The 11,231-nt window shown below is 42.9% G+C and overlaps 1 protein-coding gene across 1 annotated transcript in view; it reads left to right on the plus strand.

The window, feature by feature from the left end:
• TAF1A (TATA-box binding protein associated factor, RNA polymerase I subunit A) overlaps nt 1–2,462 on the plus strand; it is a 38,035-nt gene extending 35,573 nt beyond the window's left edge. Inside the window, 1 exon segment of the mRNA XM_077745317.1 lies at nt 2,011–2,462. Coding sequence (XP_077601443.1) covers nt 2,011–2,123 — 113 coding nt within the window. The 3' untranslated portion in view covers nt 2,124–2,462.
• The last annotated feature ends 8,769 nt before the right edge of the window (nt 2,463–11,231 follow it).

The raw sequence follows: 11,231 nt of genomic DNA on the forward strand, positions 1-11,231 counted from the left end.
CACCGACGCCAAAGAACAGAAATGTGATTCAGACTGTGACTTCTGTTCCCTGTGAGCATACAGGCACCTGGTACAGATATCTAAAGGTGTCTGTGTTTGCACAGAGTCTGGGCTGATTTTCCAGTCTGTCACCTTTCCCCATCACTGAGGTCACACGGTTAACCTTTGGGACCCTCTCTGTGAGTGGGCTTCCTAATACCCGTCCATGCTGCCTGCAGGATTCTTATAAGCATCCAATGAGCCTCACATCAAAGTGCTTTATAAATTCAAAAGTACTCTGTGCATATCAGGCATAATCATGCCTGAAAATGGGTACATTTCTTCTTTCAGATGTTAGTGCAGGAGTTGAGTCAGTCTGTTCAGGAGTCGAGCTGGGTTTTGTCGGTGCTCTGGTTATGCTCATTCTGTCACAAGATTCAAATTCTGGTCGTGACCTGCCTTTGCTGCATGCTGAGAGCAGGTGCGGCACTGCCCTTCTTCTCGTGCTTGCAGAAGGCAAGCCAGGCCCTTTGTCTGTGGGACTTCACATCTTCTGGTGGCTCATGAGGAGGAAGGAGTTTGTAGTTTATTTGGCTTTTTCTCTGGGTAAGGTGAGAGCAAAGTTCTTTCTATCTTTTTATATGCTAGATGGAAACAGAAATCTGTGTACAAAGTGTTTTGTGTTTGCTAAAGTGGTGGTTGTGTTTAGAAATACAGATTATTCTATTAACATCACAGACAGCACTGCTTCCTTTCTAATCAAATGTTGGTAATTCTGGCATACTATTTTCAGGGTATGCCAGATTGTTCTTGTAGGTACGGGACATATCCTAGCAATTTCCCAGAGAAGATGGATACATGGTGAGACTATAATGAAATTAGTTTTTATGTGATTTATGGTCTCACCCACTTATCAAATATAAAAAAAAAATTCTTTTTTTAAGGTTTATTTTGAGAGAGAGAGAAAGAGAGTGGGGGAGAGGCAGAGACAGGAGGAGAGAGTGAATCCCAAGCAGGCTCTGCACTGACAGTGTGCACCCTGACATGGGGCTTGAACTTACAAACTGAGATCATGACCCTGAGCCAAGATCAAGAGTCAGATGCTTAACCAACTACACCACTGAGGCGCCCCTAAAAAAATCTCTTAAAATATCCACTTTACATTTTATTTGTTTGTTTGTTTGTTTTTGAAGAGAAAGAGAAAGAATGTAAGTAGGAGAGATGGGCTGAGGGGGAGATGGAAGAAGGGAGAGAGAGAGAGAGAGAGAGAGAGAGAGAGAGAGAGAATCCCCAGCAGGCTCCATGCTCAGTGCAGATCCCAATTTGGGGCTCGATCCACAACCCTGGGATCATGACCTGAGCTGAAATCAAGAGTCAGACATTGAACCAACTGAGCCACCCAGACACCCCCAGTTTACTTTTTTTTTTTAATCGAAATTTGATTCGTGTCTGAAATATTTAACCAGGGAACTGCTTGGCATTGTCAGACTGTGAAAAGACCTTTGTCACAGCTGCCTGATCACCACCCAGCTGCCTGCTAGCTGGCTAGAATGGCTGGCTGAGTTCTCATCTCTGACCTGTACGAGTTTATTCTAATGCTTCACGTGAAGGTTTTTGTACAGAGAACTTCTGTATTGTTATAGATGCCTCTTCAGCTGTTCTACAAGCAGACATTGAAAGGAAGATTGTAGTAATTTGTTTTTGGGGAAGGCTCATTTAATGTATGAATATATGTATAATATGCATATCCCCATCGCTGGGGCTTGGGAGGCAGAGTGGGACCAGCTAAAATACGTGCTTTAATTATGACAAATCGGAAACATGTTCATGTGTCGGAAGTGTACCTTTCATTGGCAACAGCTCTTAGGATGTGCTTAGGATATCTTGATATAGATAATACAAATCCATCTTATTTTCATAATCGTTAGTATGCCAGAGTTGAAGCGAAATTTTCAAAATGTGGAAATGTACTTGAGGAATTTGATAAGTATTTAAAACTCTTTGTTGATTATGCTTTGTTTTGTTTTTTAGGTTGTAGATATTTTCGGTATATTTCCAAACAAGATCATCAAGCCTTGAGGAAAAAAATTAGGCGGATAAAGAGATCCGTGAAAAAGCACAGTATTGTAAATCCAGGACTCTGATGTTGAATATTAGTTATTTCAGATGAGTAGCTACAGAATGGTAGCTCAGTAGGTATTATTGAACGTATTTATTTGGTGTATCTAGGAGGTAGTTTATATGGCCGCGAACAAAAGGTATTTTTATATTTTTCTATATTTTATGTTTCTGTATTTTCTTTTATTGTAATTATAGCTAAACAGAAACAGTCTCACTGCCTTTGTTCTTTGTAAATAACGTTTTTTTTGTACTGTTAAATATAATATTTATTAAGAAATAACCTTCAAATAAGAAGTATATTTGTTTAATTAGAGAATATAGTTCTACAGCAGTTACTGCTGTTTGCAGATAATTTCTTTCTGACTGTTGTATAATAAAATATAACTGTAGTATTGTTACATGGATTTCTGTTCTTCTTTGAGTTTCTAAATGATCCACGTTAGGTTTACCATCATGAAGATTATATTGGTCATGAGTTTTGTTGGGGAATTTTGGAAACAGAAGCATTTAGGAAAGGAATCCTCTTTCCTTTTAGGTAGTAAGACCTGGGAGTTTGGGGCTAAGTGACCTTCTGACAAGAGAGCTACCTTTAACTCTAGGAGACTAATTTGACCCTAATTTGGATCAGAGGGGGTAGAGGGCTGGCCTAACTTCAAAGGGCTCTAGTTTGTTGTTTTGCCGGGCACAGCAATCTAAGACGAGCTCTGGAACCCCTGTGTCCCGTACCTTTCTCTTGGAAACTGGGATGTGGTGCAGCTGGACAGTGGAGCAGAATCTGCCAGTGAGATGGTGTCCCAGGGTTATACAGCCCCATGGGAAAGCGTGGCTCAGAAGCCAAGAACAGCATTCCTGGAATGGGCTGGCGCTTTATATAATATGTTGTGGTAACTGGTAGAGTGAGTGCTTCTTCGAAACTGTCTCCATTTTCACATTTATGGTTCAGATCACTTGTATTTGAGTTCCATGAAGACTCACTATCTTTACAGCAAGACCAGTATGTAGATGGCAAACCTCACATTTCCCCCATTGGCTTTAAACCATCTGTAAGGGGCGCCTGGGTGGCTCAGTTGGTTAAGCGTGTGACTTCAGCTCAGGTCATGATCTCACGGTTCGTGGGTTTAAGCCCCGTGTCGGCTCTGTGCTGACAGCCTGGAGCCCACTTCAGATTGTATGTCTCGCTCTCTCTCTCTCTCTGTCCCTCCCCCACTTGTGTGTCCACATTCTCTCTCTCAAAAACAAACATTAAAAAAAATTTAAACTATCTGAAAGAAAATGGGACAAACTATTCTTTGTCAATAATTTGATTCAAGGGGCGCCTGGGTGGCTTAGTCAGTTAAGCGTCCGACTTTCGCTTAGGTCATGATCTTGCGGTTCGTGGGTTCGAGCCCCGCGTCGGGCTCTGTGCTGACTGCCAGCTCAGAGCCTGGAGCTTATTTCGGAGTCTGTGTCTCCCTCTCTCTCTCTGACCCTCCCCTGCTCACGCTGTCTCTCTCTCCTAGAAATAAATAAAAATATTAATAAAATAATTGATTCAATATTTTATACTTAGTAAAATGACTCAATAAATATTCATCCCTATAATATGTGTATGTAACAAGCAGGTGCCCCACAGACCAACATAAACCAAGTTCAAGCGACCACATGGGTAGGACCAGCTTTACCGCTGGGAGTGGACAACACTATAGGCCTGAGACGCCCAGGTGACGTGGACAAGGTCTCAAAGCATGGGCCGAGACTGTGGGGCTCCTCCTCCCTGAAGCCTTTAGTCAAAAGCTGTTAAATAGGGTTTCCGCATTCTCATGATCTCCGGCATATGGAGGTGCGAATGAAAGAGAAATGGGTAGATTTGGTTCCTGGTTTCCACACAAAGCTTAGCTTCGCAGGATTTTTATATCAAGTGTTCATATTGCACGATACAGTAAGAGCGGTGTGAATAAGCTGTGATTTTTAGGTCTGCTAAAGTCAGCTTCATGAATAATAATGGCTGAAATTTATCAGGCACTCTGAGCTTTGTGTTATATCTTACTATCACCCCAATCTCAGGAGTTATCCCTGTTTTATGTAGGAAGAAAGGGAGGGTCTCAGAGACTAAGTGACTTGCACAAGGTCACAGCCGGTAGGTGTTGCCACCAGAACCCTAACCTGACCACTGTGGCTCCATAGAGCACCCACTCTGTGTGCACTGTCTCTACTGCCTCCTGCTTCCGTCAGTATTTGTAACCTGCAGAGCCCTGAGCGAGGCAGCAAGGGGAAGAGTACAGGGGATTCGTAATCCAGACCCTATCAGCTCAAGCAAAACCTGTCCTCTCTGCCAGGCTGGGTAGGTCCGTCCCCTCTGTGTCCTCCCTGGTCCTGCCTTATGCAGCCTCTTCTCAGATCACCACATTGTTACGTTACCTGTGTACATCTGTCTTTTTTTTTTTATAATGTTTATTTTTCAGAGAGAGAGAGCACGAACGGGAGGGACAGAGAGAGGGGAAAACAGAATTCAAAGCAGGCTCCAGACTCTGAGCTGTCAGCACAGAGCTCAACACTGGGCTTGAACTCAAACTGTAAGATCATCACCTGAACCAAAGTTGGATGCTTAACCAACTGAGCCACCCAGGGGCTCCTGTCTTCCTTAATAGTACATGATCTGAGCTTCATAACCTTTTATGAGCAACCCTCAACAGAATTTCTAGCTCATTAAATATTGAACAGAAGGGGCACCTGGATGGCTCAGTCAGTTGAGCATCTGATTCTTGATTCCAGCTCAGGGCGTGATCTCACAGTTTCTGAGCTTGAGCCCCACATCGAACTCTGCAGATTAGATGATAGGCAAAATATATTAAAATTAGGACCTTTTGCCTATCAAATGATACCTTTAAGAAAATTAAATAGAGTCTATTAAAAGAAAGATCTGTGAGGGGCGCCTGGGTGGCTCAGTCAGTTAAATGTCCGGCTTTGGCTCAGGTCATGATCTTACAGTTCATGAGTTCGAATGCCCTGTCAGGCTCTGTGCTGACAGCTCAGAGCCTGGAGCCTGCTTCAGATTCTGTGTCTCTCTCTCTGCCCCTCTCCAGTTCTCTCTCTCTCTCTCTCCTCTCTCAAATAAAAACATAAAAATTAATCAAAATTAAAAAAAAAGATTTGTGGGGTGCCTGGCTGGCTCAGTTGATAGGGCAAGCGACTCGATCTCAGGGTTATGAGGTAGAGCTCCACATTGGGTGTAGAAATAACTTAAAAATAAAATGTTAAAAGGTGCCCAAGTGGCCCAGTCGGTTGGGTGTCTGACTCTTGATTTCAGCTCAGGTCATGATCTCATGGTTTGGGAGATCAAGCCCCACACTGGGCTCTGTGCTGATAGAATAGAGCCTGCTTGGGATTCTCTCTCTCCCTCTCCCTCTCCCTCTCTCTCTCTTCCCCCCCCCTCCCTTGCATGGGCTCTTTCTCTCTCTCAAATAAATGTTAAAAATTTATTTAAAAAATAATTTAAAAATAAAAATAATAAACTCTTAGAAGTATNATAATTTAAAAATAAAAATAATAAACTCTTTGGAGAAGTTTTTGCAACATGTAAACTAAGATTAAAATAAATTCAAATCAGTAAGAACAAAGAGCCCAATAAAAGAAAATGGACAAAGCACATGAACAAGTATTTCACAGAAGGTGGACATGGACCACAAACACAGAAGTCAGAGAAATGCAAATCGAGAGCACAGTGGGATACCAGTTTGGACCCATTTACACTTGATCTTAGCCAAAAGGCCGAGAAGCGATAGTTCAGACCCATCAATGAACAAAAATTAAGATACTAAGGTTGTAGAGGATGTGGATCAACAAAGTCTCTTGTACATAGCTGACGGGATGTAAAATACAAGAAATCGGGGTGCCTGGGTGGCTCAGTTGGTTAAGTGACCGACTTCGGCTCAGGTCATGATCTCACGATTCGTGGGTTCGAGCCCTGCGTCAGGCTCTGTGCTGACAGCTCAGAGCCTGGAGCCTGTTTCAGATTCTGTGTCTACCTCTCTCTCTGACCCTCTCCTCCTGCTCACACTGCCTCTCTCTCTCAGAAATAAATAAAACATTTTTTAAAAATACAAGAAATAGGGTTTTTTAAAAAAAATCATTTACCAATATTCTTGAGTGTTTACTCGAGAAATGCTTGCACACATTCACTAAGACACAATGGCACTGTTCATAACAGTGGAAAAACTAGAAAAAACCCACAGATGCCTAGTGGCATGAGAATGGATAAATTGTGGCAGTCACATAAGGAAAAATGAATAAACCGTAGTGTAGAATAATGTTCTACACTAACATAGACGGATCTCCATAACACCGAGTGAAAGAAACGAGTCCCTGTGTACGACTTCATGACTACACAGAGTTCAAACTCTCTAATTGCAAACTGGGGACTAAAATGCTTATAAATGTATATAGAGTGTGATGAAGCTACATATAAAAATAATAAGAGAATGATAGACACAACTCCCAGCCAGAGTGGTTACCTCTGAACAGGAGAGGCAGAGGGATAGGATGGAGGAAAAGCTAATCGTTAAGGGATGTAAATTATTATTAATGGTCTAGTTTTTTAATTAAGTGGCAGGCTCTTCATGGACTAATGTTACCAGTGCATTATGAGCCAAGGATTGTGATTACTACATCTATTTTGTGCACTTAAGATTACTTAAAAAAATGAAAAGGACCGTACAACATCTGATTCCATTTATACGAAATGTCCAGAATAAGCAAGTCTACAGAAATGGAGAAAGTAGATTATTGATTGCCGAGGGTGGGGGGGTGATGGAGGGTGGACGAGAAGATGAGGCGGGAGTGATCGCCAGAGAGGTGGGTACAGGGTTCCTTTTGGGGTCATGGTTGTAGAATTCACCCTGAATGTTTAAAAAGCATTTAATACTGTACTTTGAATGAGTGAATTGTATGGCATGTGGATTTTATCAGTGACACTATTACCAACAAGAAGAAAAAAAAATCAGCTAGCTTTATGGAGTCAGAAAGGTCTGGATTCAACCAAGCACCTCACCTAACTGAGCCTCAGGCTTATTCTGTGAAACAGGGTGATCTGAATAATGCAGTATGAGTAGAAATCAAGAGTCCGACGCTTAACCTACGGAGCCACCCAGGTGCCCTTTGAACATTTCCTTTTCTGTTTCTTCTATTCTATTCCATGACCTGAGGCTAAATGAGCATCAGACCTGAACCTCTCAATATTTTTTTTTAGTTTTTTTTAATGTTTTATTTATTTCTGAGAGAGAGACAGCGTGAGCAGGGGAGGGTCAGAGAGAAAGAGATACAGAATCCGAAACAGGCTCCAGGGTCTGAGCTGGCTGTCAGCATAGAGCCCGACGCGAGGCTCGAACCCACAAACCTTGAGATCATTACCTGAACCGAAGTCAGACACTTAACCGACTGAGCCACCCAGGTGCCCCTCAATATTATTTTTAAAATGCAACTCTTGATCTCAGGGTCGTGAGTTCAAGCCTCACATTGGGCGTAGAGATTGTTTTAAAAAAAATTAACTTAAAAAAAAGAAAGGCACTGGCTATGTGAGTGTGTGTGTGTGTGTGTGTGTGTGTGTGTGTCGCTGTTATTGGTTGAATCATGTATCCCCCAAAAGATATGGTCAAGTCCTAACCCCAAGTCCTTCAGAATGTGACCTTGTTTGGAGATCGGGTCTTTACAGAGATAATCAAGTTAAAATAAGGTTGTCAGGGTAGGTCTAATCCAAAATGACTGGTGTTCTCATAAAAAGGGGAACATTTGGACACAGACATGCACCCAGCGAATGTCACGTGAACACAAAGACAGAAATCAGGGTGATGTGTCCTCGACCAAGGATACAGGATTGTCAGTAAATAGGTTCTTCACAGCCCAGAGAAAAACCAGCCCTGCTGACAGCCTGACTTCATCTTCCAGCCTTCAGAAGTGGGAGACAATACATATCTGTGGTTCAAGCCCCCCAGTTTGTGATACTTTGTTACAGCAGCCCTAGGGAACGAATAACAGTATTTTTTAAATATTCTGTTTGTTTCCAAGGTTAGAGCCAAAGTGATTTCAGTACACAATCTGGTCCCAGCTTTCAGTTCTAGACTTTTTCTTCGAAACTCACCTAATGGTTTGACCTAATGTTTTGAAGATGGTTTTTCTGTTCTTCTCCACTTGGACCTCATTTGAATACTCCATTCAATCTTCATTAGCCACTTCATTAGATTTTCTTAGCCACTCCAGTCCGATACCCTCTCTCCTTCCTTGGGATTCCTAGTGGTGGTTTGTTCCTTCCTTCTTGTTATCTGAGTATCATCTGCCTAGGATTATTTGGACTCATATTTTAGCCTTTCTTCTCAGAGCATAAACTCCTTGAAAAAGCTTATTTTGTGCATCTGTTTTCTGTTAATTTTTTCTCTTTCAGTGTTGTGCTTTGTGCATGATAATACCTATCTATGGTAAAATTAGTAACTGTATAGTTACATGATTACCTGTATTATGTAATTATGTCTACAATACTGTGGACTCTCATCTGAAATACTGCATCTTTTAATCCAAAATTTGTGCTGTCACTATGTCTGAAGGGGCCTACAGGCCAATCTCCTCCTTCCAATTTTGAAATCTGTCTTTGCCCAAAACCATAAGATCTGATTTGAATTTACATGTCCTGGGTAGGTAGGAATTATTATGTCCAAGGTGTGTTTTTTTTAATATAAGTTTATGTATTTATTTTGAGAGAGTACAAGCAAGTAGGGGAGGAACAGAGAGAGGGAAAGAGAGAGGATCTCAAGAAGGCTTCACACTGTCAGTGCTGGCGCCATGCAGGGCTCAAACTCATGAACTATGAGATCATGACCCAAGCTGAAGTCAGATGCTTAACTGACTGAGCCACCCAAGCACCTTGTTTTTGTGTTTTCTGGGTTTTTTTTTTTTAAATATTGTGCTATAATTCTGTAAACACAGCCGTTAAGAATTCTTTTCCATGGGGCGCCTGAGTGGCTCAGTTGGTTAAGTATCCAACTCTTGATTGACCTCACAGTTCATGAGTTCAACCCCGTGTCAGGCTCTGTGCTGACAGTACACAGCCTGCTTGGGATTCTCTGTCTCTCTCTCTCTCTCTCTGCCCCTCCCCCGCCTCAAAAACAAACATTTTTTATAAAAGAATTAATTTCCAAGAAGGAGGCATTCCTTTTGAACCCAATATTTTCTTGTGTGTGTGGCAAAGGGAAAACCGAGACATAAATGTCAATAAAAGATCCAAAAGTACTTTCCGGTCCCATGTGGAAGAGAGAATGGGGTCAGACTGTTACCTCCCATTTCTGAGAAGGCATGGCTCATGAATCGGCTGGCTGAAATTGGCCGAAATGTATTTCTTACTCCTCCCACCCAAGGCTTCCAGAAGAGTGACATTATCTAACCTCTCAGCCAACAAGCCCACGGAAACAGCGCAGTCACCAGTGAATCATGGACTCTAGATTATGTTTAAAAAGCAGCATTCAACCAGGGGTGCTGAGCAGTTCAGACAGGAAAGCAGGGTGTGTTGTTTATTATTCTTAGCCACTCCCTCCTGAATTTTCCCTTAGTTGTAGAAATGTCGTGTGTTTGTATTTTATTTTATTTTTTTAAGGTTTATTTATTTTTAAGAGAAAGAAACAAAGTGTGAGTGGGGGAGGGGCAGAGAGCGAGGGAGACACAGAATCAGAAGCAGGCTCCAGGCTCTGAGCTGTCAGCACAGACCCTGACGTGGGGCTCGAACTCACGAACCGTGAGATCATGACCTGAGCTGAAGTCAGATGGCTTAACTGACTGAGCCACCCTGGGCACCCCTATGTGTGTGTTTGTATTTTAAATGCCATTTTGGGCCTTCACGATCCACAGCATTGTGAACACACACCCGATGGACCGAGGCTCATCCCCTTCTTGATGACACCCTGGAAAGACTGTTTGGAGAGGAGAGTGGGATCCCTCCTTAGAAATACATCGAGGCCAAGAAAAATCTTTGATTTCATTTGCATTTCAAAGGGCAACATTTTTTTTGCCAGGGAGGAAATTTCAGGATAGAGAATCATGGAAAGGTCCTGAAGGAAAGTGAACTCAGAACCTAATGCCTCTGCAGGTTTATGCCTCGGTTCATGCCTCCATCTGGGTTTGGGGCACCATGTCCCTCATCCACTCATTTAAGAAATATGTATCAAAGGCCTGTCATGTGCAAGGAACATGTATAAAGTAAAATGCATTCTTTTTTTAAAAAATTTTTAAATGTTTTTTATTTCTGAGAGAGAGAGAGAGCAGAGGAGGGTCAGAGAGAGAGGGAGGCACAGAGAGAAGAAGAACAGTCTCCAGGCTCTGAGCTAGCTGTCAGCACAGAGCGCGAGGCGGGGCTCAAACCCACGAACCGTGAGACCATGACAAGAGCCAAAGTTGGATGCTTAACCAACTGAGCCTCCCAGGTGCCCCAAAGTAAACTGCATTCTTAAATGCTAATATTGAAACATGTACTAAGTGAGGAAGTGTGAGAGCAGGTATGGGTTTGGCAAAAATAAAGACCCCCAGATGTTCCGTGCATCCCAAGGACACCGTCCCGACAAGCCTTTGCTGACCCCTTGTTTTTACCAGGCCACGTACCCTCCTTTTTCTTCACTGTCTCCTTCCCTCTTGCCCCTTGCTGTAGATCCAAGATTTATGGAATGTCCTCTCTTGCAGCCACTGCAAATATGGAGCTTTCCAGATCTCAGGAACCATAAGCTCCCCCTACCTACCGCCCCCCCATCTGCCCAAATCCACACCCAAGTTCCAGCTGGCACCTTTCAGCCTAAAGGAACTCTCTCGGATCTTGCCCTTGCACAGTCTGACGTCTGGGGCTGGGTAATATGCGGTGTTCTCTAGCTTGTGAAGAAACTGTAAACAAATTATGAATTTCCTGCCCCCCCACACCCCCACTGCAGGAATTCTTTGCAGTTTTAATGAATCACAGCACGCTGGCCATTGACATCATTGTACATCTTCCTAAGAGGCCACACATCCCACTAACTCAGCAGTAGGGAGGGACAGTGCTCAGAAACCACCTCAGGGAACCTGGTGGGAGGGGGGGGAGGAAGGAAGAAAACACCCTGGGGTTGGGGAGAGGGAGGAACCAGCGCTCA

The sequence above is a fragment of the Crocuta crocuta genome, unplaced genomic scaffold (genome assembly GCF_008692635.1).
Source record: "Crocuta crocuta isolate KB4526 unplaced genomic scaffold, BGI_CrCroc_1.0 scaffold757, whole genome shotgun sequence".
Lineage (NCBI taxonomy): Eukaryota > Metazoa > Chordata > Mammalia > Carnivora > Hyaenidae > Crocuta > Crocuta crocuta.